The 16,525-nt window shown below is 37.1% G+C and overlaps 1 protein-coding gene across 3 annotated transcripts in view; it reads left to right on the top strand.

The window, feature by feature from the left end:
• Window positions 1-16,525, top strand: part of LOC124032368 (potassium voltage-gated channel subfamily C member 1-like) — a 75,185-nt gene that overhangs the window by 28,045 nt on the left and 30,615 nt on the right. For all 3 annotated transcript variants that reach the window (XR_006838262.1, XR_006838261.1, XM_046344724.1), the window contains exons 2-3: window positions 8,303-8,446; window positions 15,370-16,165. Coding sequence is in view for 1 of the 3 variants with exons in the window: in XM_046344724.1 (XP_046200680.1) it covers window positions 8,303-8,446; window positions 15,370-16,165 (940 nt within the window). In the remaining 2 variants the exon portion in view is untranslated. The remainder of the gene's footprint in view (window positions 1-8,302; window positions 8,447-15,369; window positions 16,166-16,525) is intronic.

Below are 16,525 nucleotides of genomic sequence, written 5' to 3'. Positions count from 1 at the left end.
GTGTGATGTAGCTTTCTTCAGTGTGATGTAGCTGTCTTCAGTGTGATGTAGCTGTGTTCAGTGTGATGTAGCTGTCTTCAGTGTGATGTAGCTGTGTTCAGTGTGATGTAGCTGTCTTCAGTGTGATGTAACTGTAGCTGTCTTCAGTGTGATGTAGCTGTAGCTGTCTTCAGTGTGATGTAACTGTAGCTGTCTTCAGTGTGATGTAACTGTAGCTGTCTTCAGTGTGATGTAGCTGTAGCTGTCTTCAGTGTGATGTAGCTGTCTTCAGTGTGATGTAGCTGTAACTGTCTTCAGTGTGATGTAGCTGTAACTGTCTTCAGTGTGATGTAGCTGTAACTGTCTTCAGTGTGATGTAGCTGTAACTGTCTTCAGTGTGATGTAGCTGTAACTGTCTTCAGTGTGATGTAACTGTCTTCAGTGTGATGTAGCTGTAACTGTCTTCAGTGTGATGTAACTGTCTTCAGTGTGATGTAGCTGTAACTGTCTTCAGTGTGATGTAGCTGTCTTCAGTGTGATGTAGCTGTAACTGTCTTCAGTGTGATGTAACTGAAACTGTCTTCAGTGTGATGTAGCTGTAGCTGTCTTCAGTGTGATGTAGCTGTCTTCAGTGTGATGTAACTGTAACTGTCTTCAGTGTGATGTAGCTGTCTTCAGTGTGATGTAGCTGTAGCTGTCTCCAGTGTGATGTAACTGTCTTCAGTGTGATGTAGCTGTCTCCAGTGTGATGTAGCTGTCTTCAGTGTGATGTAGCTGTCTTCAGTGTGATGTAGCTGTGTTCAGTGTGATGTAGCTGTCTTCAGTGTGATGTAGCGGTCTTCAGTGTGATGTAGCTGTCTTCAGTGTGATGTAACTGTAGCTGTCTTCAGTGTGGTGTAGCTGTCTTCCGTGTGATGTAACTGTAGCTGTCTTCAGTGTGATGTAGCTGTAGCTGTCTTCAGTGTGATGTAACTGTAGCTGTCTTCAGTGTGATGTAGCTGTAGCTGTCTTCAGTGTGATGTAGCTGTCTTCAGTCTGATGTAGCTGTAGCTGTCTTCAGTGTGATGTAGCTGTCTTCAGTGTGATGTAGCTGTAGCTGTCTTCAGTGTGATGTAGCTGTCTTCAGTGTGATGTAGCTGTAGCTGTCTCCAGTCTGATGTAACTGTCTTCAGTGTGATGTAGCTGTCTCCAGTGTGATGTAGCTGTGTTCAGTGTGATGTAGCTGTCTTCAGTGTGATGTAGCTGTGTTCAGTGTGATGTAGCTGTCTTCAGTGTGATGTAGCGGTCTTCAGTGTGATGTAGCTGTCTTCAGTGTGATGTAACTGTAGCTGTCTTCAGTGTGATGTAGCTGTCTTCAGTGTGATGTAACTGTAGCTGTCTTCAGTGTGATGTAGCTGTCTTCAGTGTGATGTAACTGTAGCTGTCTTCAGTGTAATGTAGCTGTCTTCAGTGTGATGTAACTGTAGCTGTCTTCAGTGTGATGTAGCTGTAGCTGTCTTCAGTGTGATGTAGCTGTCTTCAGTGTGATGTATCTGTCTTCAGTCTGATGTAGCTGTAGCTGTCTTCAGTGTGATGTAGCTGTCTTCAGTCTGATGTAACTGTAGCTGTCTTCAGTGTGATGTAGCTGTAGCTGTCTTCAGTGTGATGTAGCTGTCTTCAGTGTGATGTAGCTGTAGCTGTCTTCAGTGTGATGTAACTGTAGCTGTCTTCAGTGTGATGTAACTGTAGCTGTCTTCAGTGTGATGTAGCTGTAGCTGTCTTCAGTGTGATGTAGCTGTCTTCAGTGTGATGTAGCTGTAGCTGTCTTCAGTGTGATGTAACTGTAGCTGTCTTCAGTATGATGTAGCTGTAGCTGTCTTCAGTGTGATGTAGTTGTCTTCAGTCTGATGTAGCTGTAGCTGTCTTCAGTGTGATGTATCTGTCTTCAGTCTGATGTAGCTGTAGCTGTCTTCAGTGTGATGTAGCTGTCTTCAGTGTGATGTAGCTGTAGCTGTCTTCAGTGTGATGTAGCTGTCTTCAGTCTGATGTAGCTGTAGCTGTCTTCAGTGTGATGTAGCTGTCTTCAGTCTGATGTAGCTGTAGCTGTCTTCAGTGTGATGTATCTGTCTTCAGTGTGATGTAGCTGTAGCTGTCTTCAGTGTGATGTAGCTGTCTTCAGTCTGATGTAGCTGTAGCTGTCTTCAGTGTGATGTATCTGTCTTCAGTGTGATGTAGCTGTAGCTGTCTTCAGTGTGATGTAGCTGTCTTCAGTGTGATGTAGCTGTCTTCAGTGTGATGTAGCTGTCTTCAGTGTGATGTAGCTGTGTTCAGTGTGATGTAACTGTCTTCAGTGTGATGTAACTGTCTTCAGTGTGATGTAGCTGTCTTCAGTGTGATGTCTTCAGTGTGATGTAGCTGTCTTCAGTGTGATGTAGCTGTCTTCAGTGTGATGTAACTGTCTTCAGTGTGATGTAGCTTTCTTCAGTGTGATGTAACTGTCTTCAGTGTGATGTAGCTGTCTTCAGTGTGATGTAGCTGTCTTCAGTGTGATGTAGCTGTGTTCAGTGTGATGTAGCTGTCTTCAGTGTGATGTAGCTGTCTTCAGTGTGATGTAGCTGTGTTCAGTGTGATGTAGCTTTCTTCAGTGTGATGTAGCTGTCTTCAGTGTGATGTAGCTGTGTTCAGTGTGATGTAGCTGTCTTCAGTGTGATGTAGCTGTCTTCAGTGTGATGTAGCTGTGTTCAGTGTGATGTAGCTGTCTTCAGTGTGATGTAACTGTAGCTGTCTTCAGTGTGATGTAGCTGTAGCTGTCTTCAGTGTGATGTAGCTGTAGCTGTCTTCAGTGTGATGTAGCTTTCTTCAGTGTGATGTAGCTGTGTTCAGTGTGATGTAGCTGTAGCTGTCTTCAGTGTGATGTAGCTGTCTTCAGTGTGATGTAGCTGTAGCTGTCTTCAGTGTGATGTAGCTGTCTTCAGTGTGATGTAGCTGTCTTCAGTGTGATGTAGCTGTCTTCAGTGTGATGTAGCTGTCTTCAGTGTGATGTAGCTGTAGCTGTCTTCAGTGTGATGTAGCTGTCTTCAGTGTGATGTAGCTGTGTTCAGCTGTCTTCAGTGTGATGTAGCTGTCTTCAGTGTGATGTAGCTGTGTTCAGTGTACTGTAGCTGTCTTCAGTGTGATGTAGCTGTGTTCAGTGTGATGTAGCTGTGTTCAGTGTGATGTAGCTGTGTTCAGTGTGATGTAACTGTAGCTGTCTTCAGTGTGATGTAGCTGTAGCTGTCTTCAGTGTGATGTAGCTGTAGCTGTCTTCAGTGTGATGTAGCTGTCTTCAGGTGTGATGTAGCTGTCTTCAGTGTGATGTAGCTGTAGCTGTCTTCAGTGTAATGTAGCTGTCTTCAGTGTGATGTAGCTGTAGCTGTCTTCAGTGTGATGTAGCTGTCTTCAGTGTGATGTAGCTGTCTTCAGTGTGATGTAGCTGTGTTCAGTGTAATGTAGCTGTCTTCAGTGTGATGTAGCTGTCTTCAGTGTGATGTAGCTGTGTTCAGTGTAATGTAGCTGTCTTCAGTGTGATGTAGCTGTGTTCAGTGTGATGTAGCTGTGTTCAGTGTGATGTAGCTGTCTTCAGTGTGATGTAGCTGTCTTCAGTGTGACTGTAGCTGTCTTCAGTGTGATGTAGCTGTAGCTGTCTTCAGTGTGATGTAGCTTTCTTCAGTGTGATGTAGCTGTGTTCAGTGTGATGTAGCTGTCTTCAGTGTGATGTAGCTGTAGCTGTCTTCAGTGTGATGTAGCTGTCTTCAGTGTGATGTAGCTGTCTTCAGTGTGATGTAGCTGTAGCTGTCTTCAGTGTGATGTAGCTGTCTTCAGTGTGATGTAGCTGTCTTCAGTGTGATGTAGCTGTGTTCAGTGTAATGTAGCTGTCTTCAGTGTGATGTAGCTGTCTTCAGTGTGATGTAGCTGTGTTCAGTGTAATGTAGCTGTCTTCAGTGTGATGTAGCTGTGTTCAGTGTGATGTAGCTGTCTTCAGTGTGATGTAGCTGTGTTCAGTGTGATGTAGCTTTCTTCAGTGTGATGTAGCTGTGTTCAGTGTGATGTAGCTGTCTTCAGTGTGTAGCTGTAGCTGTCTTCAGTGTAGCTGTCTTCAGTGTGATGTAGCTGTGTTCAGTGTGATGTAGCTGTGTTCAGTGTGATGTAACTGTCTCCAGTGTGATGTAGCTGTCTTTAGTGTGATGTAGCTGTCTTTAGTGTGATGTAGCTGTCTTCAGTGAGATGTAGTCATTAATCATCTAGCTAGTCATTATAGCATGTATGTTGCTCATCATGAAGCTGGTGTTGATTAGGATGTGACTGACTGAGTACAGAGGTTGACAAACTGTCGCTATCAACAAATAACACGTCTGAAAACCGTCTCTTTTCATATTCCCTCGTATATTCTGTAATGCATTCCATATGGGGCCCTTTTTCTTCTGTAGTGCACTACTTTGTACAAGGGCCCTGGTCAAAAGGAGTGCACTATGTAGGAAATAGGGCGCAATTTGAGTCGACCCTGTGCCTGTGAGAGGACTCTAGTGTTATTAGCTCTGACTGTAGCATCATGGACGGATTGGAATACATCTGTGTCCTCTCTCGTCCTCCTGCTCACCTGGATAACAGCTGGTTAAATATGTACCTTGTCATCAATGCCATTCAGGCACCAGGTATCCGCCATATCTACTTCCCCACACAAATCAATCAGCTGTACAGTACTTTTGGATTTATTTACAATGCTAACACAAACACAATGCTAACTCTAACCCGTACAGAGTTATTGTGGGAGATGAGCAGGAAATGGGGTTAATGCTTGGACCAGGGACTCTCAGTGGTGAAACTGAGTTTAAGGTCAGAGGCAGAACCGACACCTGCCATGATCCTCCTCTGTAAACAGTTCAACGAGACCAGTGGAGGCTGCTGAGGGGAGGACGGCTCATAACAACGACCAGAATGGGGTCAATGGAAATGGTATCAACTACATGGAAACCAACGTGTTTGATGTGTTTGATTCCATTCCCACTGAAAATCCATTCCAGATGTTATTATGAGCCGTCCTCCCCTCAGCAGCCTCCACAGAACTACACGTAGGTGTTTAATCCTGTAATTATTCTTTATCATACTAGATTTGATCGACAAGCGATGACAATAATAGAACTTAACAGAATTTACAGAGACTCAGAAAAGTCTTGGTAGTTATCAGGTGAGATCTAATGGAGAGCTGATGTAAACATGTCTGTGTTTCCAAGCCTCTCTGGGCCTCCTTCCTCCATCTCTGATGGGCCTTGTGGCTGCATAGTGGCTGGTGGCTGGGTAGATGATGGGCCTTGTGGCTGCATAGTGGCTGGTGGCTGGGTAGATGATGGGCCTTGTGGCTGGTGGCTGGGTAGATGATGTGCCTTGTGGCTGGTGGCTGGGTAGATGATGTGCCTTGTGGCTGGTGGCTGGGTAGATGATGTGCCTTGTGGCTGGTGGCTGGGTAGATGATGTGCCTTGTGGCTGGTGGCTGGGTAGATGATGTGCCTTGTGGCTGGTGGCTGGGTAGATGATGGGCCTTGTGGCTGCATAGTGACTGATGGCCGGTTAGATGATGGGCCTTGTGGCTACATAGTGGCTGATGGCCGGTTAGATGTTGGGCCTTGTGGCTGCATAGTAGATGATGGGCCTTGTGGCTGATGGCTGGTTAGATGATGGGCCTTGTGGCTGCATAGTGGCTGGTGGCTGGTTAGATGATGGGCCTTGTGGCTGCGTAGTGGCTCATGGCTGGTTAGATGATGGGCCTTGTGGCTACATAGTGGCTGATGGCCGGTTAGATGTTGGGCCTTGTGGCTGCATAGTAGATGATGGGCCTTGTGGCTGATGGCTGGTTAGATGATGGGCCTTGTGGCTGCATAGTGGCTGGTGGCTGGTTAGATGATGGGCCTTGTGGCTGCGTAGTGGCTCATGGCTGGTTAGATGATGGGCCTTGTGGCTACATAGTGGCTGATGGCCGGTTAGATGTTGGGCCTTGTGGCTGCATAGTAGATGATGGGCCTTGTGGCTGATGGCTGGTTAGATGATGGGCCTTGTGGCTGCGTAGTGGCTCATGGCTGGTTAGATGATGGGCCTTGTGGCTGGATGTGGCTCATGGCTGGTTAGATGATGGGCCTTGTGGCTGATAATGGCTGGAGGCCCTCACAATGCAGCCTGCCCTGTTTTACAGCACTGACAGATTATAGAGGCTGTTGCTCTGGAATCTGAGTTGTTTTCTGGTCTGAGTGTGAATGCTGACCAGATTCATCCTCTCGCCCTTGTTAACCATTAGCTTTACATCATCAATTGTGTAGTACCTGCTGTTGGTGTGACTGTTCCCTGCTGTTGGTGTGACTGTTACCTGCTGTTGGTGTGACTGTTACCTGCTGTTGGTGTGACTGTTCCCTGCTGTTGGTGTGACTGTTCCCTGCTGTTGGTTCTGTGGTGTGACTGTTACCTGCTGTTGGTTCTGTGGTGTGACTGTTACCTGCTGTTGGTTCTGTGGTGTGACTGTTACCTGCTGTTGGTTCTGTGGTGTGACTGTTACCTGCTGTTGGTTCTGTGGTGTGACTGTTACCTGCTGTTGGTTCTGTGGTGTGACTGTTACCTGCTGTTGGTTCTGTGGTGTGACTGTTACCTGCTGTTGGTGTGACTGTTACCTGCTGTTGGTGTGACTGTTACCTGCTGTTGGTTCTGTGGTGTGACTGTTGCCTGCTGTTGGTTCTGTGGTGTGACTGTTACCTGCTGTTGGTGTGACTGTTACCTGCTGTTGGTGTGACTGTTACCTGCTGTTGGTGTGACTGTTCCCTGCTGTTGGTGTGACTGTTACCTGCTGTTGGTGTGACTGTTGCCTGTTGTTGGTTCTGTGGTGTGACTGTTACCTGCTGTTGGTGTGACTGTTACCTGCTGTTGGTGTGACTGTTACCTGCTGTTGGTTCTGTGGTGTGACTGTTACCTGCTGTTGGTTCTGTGGTGTGACTGTTACCTGCTGTTGGTTCTGTGGTGTGACTGTTACCTGCTGTTGGTGTGACTGTTCCCTGCTGTTGGTGTGACTGTTACCTGCTATTGGTTCTGTGGTGTGACTGTTACCTGCTGTTGGTTCTGTGGTGTGACTGTTACCTGCTGTTGGTGTGACTGTTCCCTGCTGTTGGTGTGACTGTTACCTGCTGTTGGTTCTGTGGTGTGACTGTTACCTGCTGTTGGTGTGACTGTTACCTGCTGTTGGTGTGACTGTTACCTGCTGTTGGTGTGACTGTTACCTGCTGTTGGTGTGACTGTTACCTGCTGTTGGTGGGACTGTTACCTGCTGTTGGTTCTGTGGTGTGACTGTTACCTGCTGTTGGTTCTGTGGTGTGACTGTTACCTGCTGTTGGTTCTGTGGTGTGACTGTTACCTGCTGTTGGTGTGACTGTTCCCTGCTGTTGGTTCTGTGGTGTGACTGTTACCTGCTGTTGGTTCTGTGGTGTGACTGTTACCTGCTGTTGGTTCTGTGGTGTGACTGTTACCTGCTGTTGGTGTGACTGTTACCTGCTGTTGGTGTGACTGTTACCTGCAGTTGGTTCTGTGGTGTGACTGTTACCTGCTGTTGGTTCTGTGGTGTGACTGTTACCTGCTGATGGTTCTGTGGTGTGACTGTTACCTGCTGATGGTTCTGTGGTGTGACTGTTCCCTGCTGTTGGTTCTGTGGTGTGACTGTCCTGGACTTGTATTTTTACAGAATAATTGTTAGCTTGCTGAAGTGAAAACAACAGAAGTCAGCCAGTAATGTTGAAATAAAAGCTGTAGGCGAGTAACTGTGTTCTCTCTAACAGTTTTAATGGATCCTCTGTAAGTACAATGGATCATGTTATCTGTATATTTCTCAGTAACACCTTACACAAGTAACAGCGTGTGTAAGTCCCTACTGCGTTTGTGTAATAGCAGAAAATGCTCAGCTCCGTTACTCTGCTAGTACAATGCCGTTACTATAGTAACTAGTATGTAACTATGTCCTGTCCAACATGTTTCCTCTCACTGACTTTGAGTGTTTTGTTCTAATGAAAGCACTTTCTGACAACTGCTTATGTAAAACGGACTTTAGTGTGGTCCTTCTGTAGCTCAGTTGGTAGAGCATGGCGCTTGTAACGCCAGGGTAGTGGGTTCGATCCCCGGGACCACCCATACGTAGAATGTATGCACACATGACTGTAAGTCGCTTTGGATAAAAGCGTCTGCTAAATGGCATATATTATTATATATTATTAAAAATACATTTAATTGATTTGATGTGTCAATGTATTGATTGATTGATTGATTGATTGTCTCGTTGCAGGGTATAGCTTTTGCCTCTCTGTTCTTTATCCTGATTTCCATCACTACGTTCTGCCTGGAGACTCACGAGTACTTCAACGACCTGCAGAACCACACGGAACGCGTGGTGGTGGGGAACCACACTGAGGAGGTGATCTTGGTGAAGGTGAGAGAGATACTTAGATGTAAATAGGCTCTACGTAGTACTACTGTATGTACAACAGAACGCGTGGTGGTGGGGAACCACACTGAGGAGGTGATCTTGGTTCTGGGATAGATTTGCACTTTTCGCAACAAAGTACATTCATCTCTAGGAGACAGAACCCCTTCCTGAGCGGTATGACGGCTGCCTGGTCCCATGGTGTTTATACTTGCGTACTATTGTTTATACAATTGCTCCCAAGGATAAACCAGACTTGTGGAGGTCTACAATTATTTTCTGAGATCTTGGATGATTTTGTTTGATTTTCCCATGATGCCAAGCAAAGAGGCACTGAGTTTGAAGGTAGACCTTGAAATACATCCACAGATATACCTCAAATTGGCTCTATTGATGTCAATTAGCCTATCAGAAGCTTCTAGAGCCATGGCATCATTTTCTGGACTTTTCCTAGCTGTTTAAATGTACAGTCAATTTAGTGTATGTAAACTTCTGACCCACTGGAATTGTGATACAGTGAATTATAAGTGAAATAATCTGTCTGTAAACAATTGTTGGAAAAATGACTTGTGTCATGCACAAAATAGATGTCCTAACCGATTTGCCAAAACTATAGTTTGGTAACAAGAAAATTTTGGAGTGGTTGAAAAATGAGTTTTAATGACTCCAACCTAAATGTATTTAAACTTCCGACTTCAACTTTATTGATACTTTAATGATCCCTGAATTTAAATTCAATAATATAATCTATAATCTAATCTATAATCTGATTTGATGTATAATCAAAGCTAATGTATAATCTAATCTAATGTATAATCTAAGCGCAGTGCACGCTGACCAGGTCGCTAGGTGTACTGTATTTCCTCCGACACATTGGTGCGGCTGGCTTCCGGGATGGATGCTTGCTGTGTTAAGAAGCAGTGCGGCTTGGTTGGGTTGTGTTTCGGAGGATGCATGATTCTCGACCTTCGTCTCTCCGGAGCCCGTTCATGTTCATGAGTTGGGGAGAAAAAGGGGGTAAAAAAAATGTCATTCATAAAAAACAAAACTAATGTAAAATCATCTAATCTATAATCTAATGTGTTACCTAATATGATCTATAATCTAATCTAATGTGTAATCTAATGTATAATCTAATCTAGTGCATAATCTATTCTAATGTATATTTTAATGTATAATCTAGTCTAATGTATAATATATGCCATTTAGCAGACGCTTTTATCCAAAGCGACTTACAGTCATGTGTGCATACATTCTACGATAACAACATTAGACCATTAGACCATAACAACATTAGACCATTAGACCATAACAACATTAGACCATTAGACCATAACAACATTAGACCATTAGACCATAACAGCATTAGACCATAACAACATTAGACCATAACAACATTAGACCATAACAACATTAGACCATAACAACATTAGACCATTAGACCATAACAACATTAGACCATAACAACATTATACCATAACAACATTAGACCATAACAACAATAGACCATAACAACATTAGACCATTAGATCATAACAACATTAGATCATAACAACATTAGATCATAACAACATTAGACCATTAGACCATAACAACATTAGACCATAACAACATTAGACCATAACAACATTAGACCATTAGACCATAACTAACCATAACATTAGACCATAACAACATTAGACCATAACAACATTAGATCATAACAACATTAGACCATTAGACCATAACAACATTAGACCATAACAACATTAGACCATAACAACATTAGACCATAACAACATTAGACCATAACAACATTAGACCATAACAACATTAGACCATAACAACATTAGATCATAACAACATTAGACCATAACAACATTAGACCATTAGACCATAACAACATTAGACCATTAGACCATAACAACATTAGACCATAACAGCATTAGACCATAACAACATTGGACCATAACAACATTAGACCATAACAACATTAGACCATAACAACATTAGACCATAACAACATTAGACCATTAGATCATAACAACATTAGACCATTAGATCATAACAACATTAGACCATAACAACATTAGACCATAACAGCATTAGACCATAACAACATTAGATCATAACAACATTAGACCATAACAACATTAGACCATTAGACCATAACAACATTAGACCATGTATAATCAAATCTATTATCTAATATATAATGTAATCTAATGTGTAATCTAATGTATAATCTAATCTAGTGTATAATCTAATCTAATGTATAATCTAATCTATAATCTAATGTATAATCTAATCTAGTGTATAATCTAATCTATAATCTAATGTATAATCTAATCTATAATCTAATGTATAATCTAATCTGTAATCTAATGTATAATCTAATCTAGTGTATAATCTAATCTAATGTATATTCTAATGTATAATCTAATGTATAATCAAATCTATAATCTAATATATAATCTATAATCTAATGTATAACAGAATCTATAGTATAATCTAATGTATAATTTAATCTATAATCTAATCTAATGTATAATCGAATATATAAACAAGGCTAATGTAATGTATAATCTAATGTATAATCTAATGTAATGTATGATCTAATGTATAATCTAATGTAATGTATAATCTAATGTATAATCTAATGTATAATCTAATGTAATGTATAATCTACTCTAATGTATAATCTAATGTAATGTATGATCTAATGTATAATCTAATGTATAATCTAATGTAATGTATAATCTAATGTATAATCTAATGTATAATCTAATGTATAATCTAATGTATAATCTAATCTAATGTATAATCTAATGTATAATCTAATGTATAATCTAATGTATAATCTAATGTATAATCTAATGTAATGTATAATCTAATGTATAATCTAATGTATAATCTAATGTAATGTATAATCTAATGTATAATCTAATGTAATGTATAATCTAATGTATAATCTAATGTATAATCTAATGTAATGTATAATCTAATGTATAATCTAATGTAATGTATAATCTAATGTATAATCTAATGTAATGTATAATCTAATGTATAATCTAATGTATAATCTAATGTAATGTATAATCTAATGTATAATCTAATGTATAATCTAATGTATAATCTAATGTATAATCTAATGTAATGTATAATCTAATGTATAATCTAATGTATAATCTAATGTATAATCTAATGTAATGTATAATCTAATGTATAATCTAATGTATCTAATGTATAATCTAATGTATAATCTAATGTAATGTATAATCTAATGTAATGTATATTCTAATGTATAATCTAATGTATAATCTAATGTAATATATAATCTAATCTAATGTATAATCTAATGTATAATCTAATGTAATGTATAATCTAATCTAATGTATAATCTAATGTATAATCTAATGTATAATCTAATGTATAATCTAATGTAATGTATAATCTACTCTAATGTATGATCTAATGTATAATCTAATGTAATGTATAATCTACTCTAATGTATCATCTAATGTATAATCTACTCTAATGTATGATCTAATGTATAATCTAATGTAATGTATAATGTAATGTATAATGTAATGTATAATCTAATGTATAATCTAATGTATAATCTAATGTATAATCTAATGTATAATCTAATGTAATGTATAATCTAATCTAATGTATGATCTAATGTATAATCTAATGTATAATCTAATGTATAATCTAATGTATAATCTAATGTAATGTATAATCTAATCTAATGTATAATCTAATCTAATGTATAATCTAATGTATAATCTAATGTATAATCTAATGTATAATCTAATGTATAATCTAATCTAATGTATGATCTAATGTATGATCTAATGTATAATCTAATGTAATGTATAATCTAATGTAATGTATAATCTAATGTAATGTATAATCTAATCTAATGTATAATCTAATGTATAATCTAATGTATAATCTAATCTAATGTATAATCTAATGTATAATCTAATCTAATGTATGATCTAATGTATAATCTAATGTAATGTATAATCTAATGTAATGTATAATCTACTCTAATGTATAATCTAATGTAATGTATAATCTAATGTAATGTATAATCTACTCTAATGTATAATCTAATGTAATGTATAATCTACTCTAATGTATAATCTAATGTAATGTATGATCTAATGTATAATCTAATGTAATGTATAATCTAATGTATAATCTAATGTATAATCTAATCTAATGTATGATCTAATGTATAATCTAATGTAATGTATAATCTAATGTAATGTATAATCTACTCTAATGTATAATCTAATGTAATGTATAATCTAATGTAATGTATAATCTACTCTAATGTATAATCTAATGTAATGTATGATCTAATGTATAATCTAATGTAATGTATAATCTAATGTATAATCTAATGTATAATCTAATCTAATGTATAATCTAATGTATAATCTAATCTAATGTATGATCTAATGTATAATCTAATGTAATGTATAATCTAATGTAATGTATAATCTACTCTAATGTATAATCTAATGTAATGTATAATCTAATGTATGATCTAATGTATAATCTAATCTAATGTATGATCTAATGTATAATCTAATGTATGATCTAATGTATAATCTAATCTAGTGCATAATCTATTCTAATGTATATTTTAATGTATAATCTAGTCTAATGTATAATCAAATCTATTATCTAATATATAATGTCATCTAATGTGTAATCTAATGTATAATCTAATCTAATGTATAATCTAATGTATAATCTAATGTATAATCTAATCTAATGTATATTCTAATGTATAATCTAATGTATAATCAAATGTATAACAGAATCTATAATGTAATGTATAGTATAATCTAATGTATAATTTAATCTATAATCTAATCTAATGTATAATCGAATATATAAACAAGGCTAATGTATAATCTAATCTAACGTATAATCTAATATATAAACAAAGCTAATGTAGAATCTAATGTAAAATCTAATCTAATGTAGAATCTAATCTAATGTATAATCGAATATATAAACAAAGCTAATGTATAATCTAATCTAATGTAGAATCTAATCTAATGTAGAATATAATCTAATGTAGAATCTAATGTAAAATCTAATCTAATGTAGAATCTAATATATAATCGAATCTAATGTATAATAAAATCTCATGTATAATCTAATATATAAACAAAGCTAATGTAGAATCTAATGTAAAATCTAATCTAATGTAGAATCTAATCTAATGTATAATCGAATATATAAACAAAGCTAATGTATAATCTAATCTAACGTATAATCTAATATATAAACAAAGCTAATGTAGAATCTAATGTAAAATCTAATCTAATGTAGAATCTAATCTAATGTATAATCGAATATATAAACAAAGCTAATGTATAATCTAATGTAAAATCTAATCTAATGTAGAATATAATCTAATGTATAATCGAATATATAAACAAGGCTAATGTATAATCTAATCTAACGTATAATCTAATATATAAACAAAGCTAATGTAGAATCTAATGTAAAATCTAATCTAATGTAGAATCTAATCTAATGTAGAATCTAATCTAATGTAGAATATAATCTAATGTAGAATCTAATGTAAAATCTAATCTAATGTAGAATCTAATATATAATCGAATCTAATGTATAATAAAATCTCATGTATAATCTAATATATAAACAAAGCTAATGTAGAATCTAATGTAAAATCTAATCTAATGTAGAATCTAATCTAATGTATAATCGAATATATAAACAAAGCTAATGTATAATCTAATCTAACGTATAATCTAATATATAAACAAAGCTAATGTAGAATCTAATGTAAAATCTAATCTAATGTAGAATCTAATCTAATGTATAATCGAATATATAAACAAAGCTAATGTAGAATCTAATGTAAAATCTAATCTAATGTAGAATCTAATCTAATGTATAATCGAATATATAAACAAAGCTAATGTATAATCTAATGTAAAATCTAATCTAATGTATAATCGAATATATAAACAAGGCTAATGTATAATCTAATCTAATGTATAATCTAATCTAATGTTGAATATAATCTAATGTAGAATCTAATGTATAATCTAATCTAATGTAGAATCTAATATATAATCGAATCTAATGTATAATAAAATCTCATGTATAATCTAATCTAATGTATAATCTAGTGTATAATCTAATCTAATATATAATCTAGTGTATAATCTAATCTAATGTATAATATAATCTAATGTATAATATAATCTATATTATAATCTAATGTATAATCAAATATAATGTTTAATCTAATATCTCATCTAATGTATAATTGAATATATAATCTAATCTAATGTATGATCTAATGTATGATCTAATGTATGATCTAATGTATAATCTAATATATAATCTAATGTATGATCTAATGTATAATCTAATGTAATGTATAATCTAATGTAATATATAATCTAATGTAATGTATAATCTAATGTAATGTATGATCTAATGTAATATATAATCTAATGTAATGTATAATCTAATGTAATGTATGATCTAATGTAATGTATAATCTAATGTAATGTATGATCTAATGTAATGTATGATCTAATGTAATGTATAATCTAATGTATAATCTAATGTAATGTATAATCTAATGTATAATCTAATGTATAATCTAATGTAATGTATAATCTAATGTATAATCTAATGTATAATCTAATGTAATGTATAATCTAATGTATAATCTAATGTATAATCTAATGTAATGTATGATCTAATGTATGATCTAATGTAATGTATAATCTAATGTATAATCTAATGTATAATCTAATGTAATGTATAATCTAATGTAATCTATAATCTAATGTATAATCTAATGTATAATCTAATGTAATGTATAATCTAGTGTATAATCTAATGTATAATCTAATGTATAATGTGATCTACTCTAGGTGGTGACCAAGCCCATTCTGACCGTGGTGGAGGGTGTTTGTGTGGTCTGGTTCACCTTTGAGTTCTTCGTCCGCATCGTGTGCTGCCCCGACAAGCTGCTCTTCATCAAGAACATGTTAAACGTCATTGACTTCGTGGCCATCCTGCCCTTCTACCTGGAGATGGGCCTCAGCGGCCTGTCCTCCTCTAAAGCAGCCTCCGACATCCTGGGGTTTCTACGGGTAGTCCGTTTCGTCCGGATCCTCCGGATCTTCAAGCTGACCAGGCATTTCGTCGGTCTGAGGGTTCTCGGCCACACGTTGAGAGCCAGCGTCAACGAGTTCTGCCTGCTTATCGTTTTTCTGGCGTTGGGCGTCCTCATCTTCGCCACTATGATCTACTACGCAGAGAGGATAGGGGCCCAACCGGACGACCCCCGCGGCTCTAAACACACCCACTTCAAAAATATCCCTATCTCCTTCTGGTGGGCCGTGGTCACCATGACCACCCTGGGCTACGGGGACATGTACCCCAAGACGTGGCTGGGCATGATAGTGGGCGCGCTGTGCGCTCTAGCGGGGGTGCTGACCATCGCCATGCCCGTGCCTGTTATAGTAAACAACTTTGGGATGTACTACTCCCTGGCCATGGCTAAACAGAAGCTGCCTAAGAAGAAGAAAGCACACAATCCGAACCCGGACGCTCCCACGGACACGGCCTCGTTCGGGAAGTCTGTCGCTACCACTCCCAGGGACAGTACTCAGAGTGATACATGGCCGCTGGCTGCAGAGGAGAATATCAACAGGAACCGCTCAGGTCAGAGACCAATTCAAATTCGATTCTTGAAATACAAAATATTCTACCGTACTAATTCATCCCTTTTAACATTTGATTTAGTCTAATGTTTTTTTTGAAGCATCGTTATGATATGTCATAGGCCACAATGATAAGTGGATGTTTAATTTATCAAAACCGTCAACCATTTCACCCCATTATAAGGTTAGACCTCATTCAACCTTTTTAAACCACAACTCTCCTTACACATCACACCACCACCACTTTATTCACGCTGAAACATTCATAGACCGTTTTCATTGTGCACTTATCCCTTCACTAAATCCTTTTGGTGCCATAATGGTAAAGAAGTAAAGTGGATATGTAATTGATTCAACCCAT

The sequence above is a fragment of the Oncorhynchus gorbuscha genome, linkage group LG03 (genome assembly GCF_021184085.1).
Source record: "Oncorhynchus gorbuscha isolate QuinsamMale2020 ecotype Even-year linkage group LG03, OgorEven_v1.0, whole genome shotgun sequence".
NCBI classification, from domain to species: domain Eukaryota; kingdom Metazoa; phylum Chordata; class Actinopteri; order Salmoniformes; family Salmonidae; genus Oncorhynchus; species Oncorhynchus gorbuscha.
Note: the sequence above shows the minus strand (reverse complement) of the source record. Positions and strands in the feature narration are given on the sequence as shown.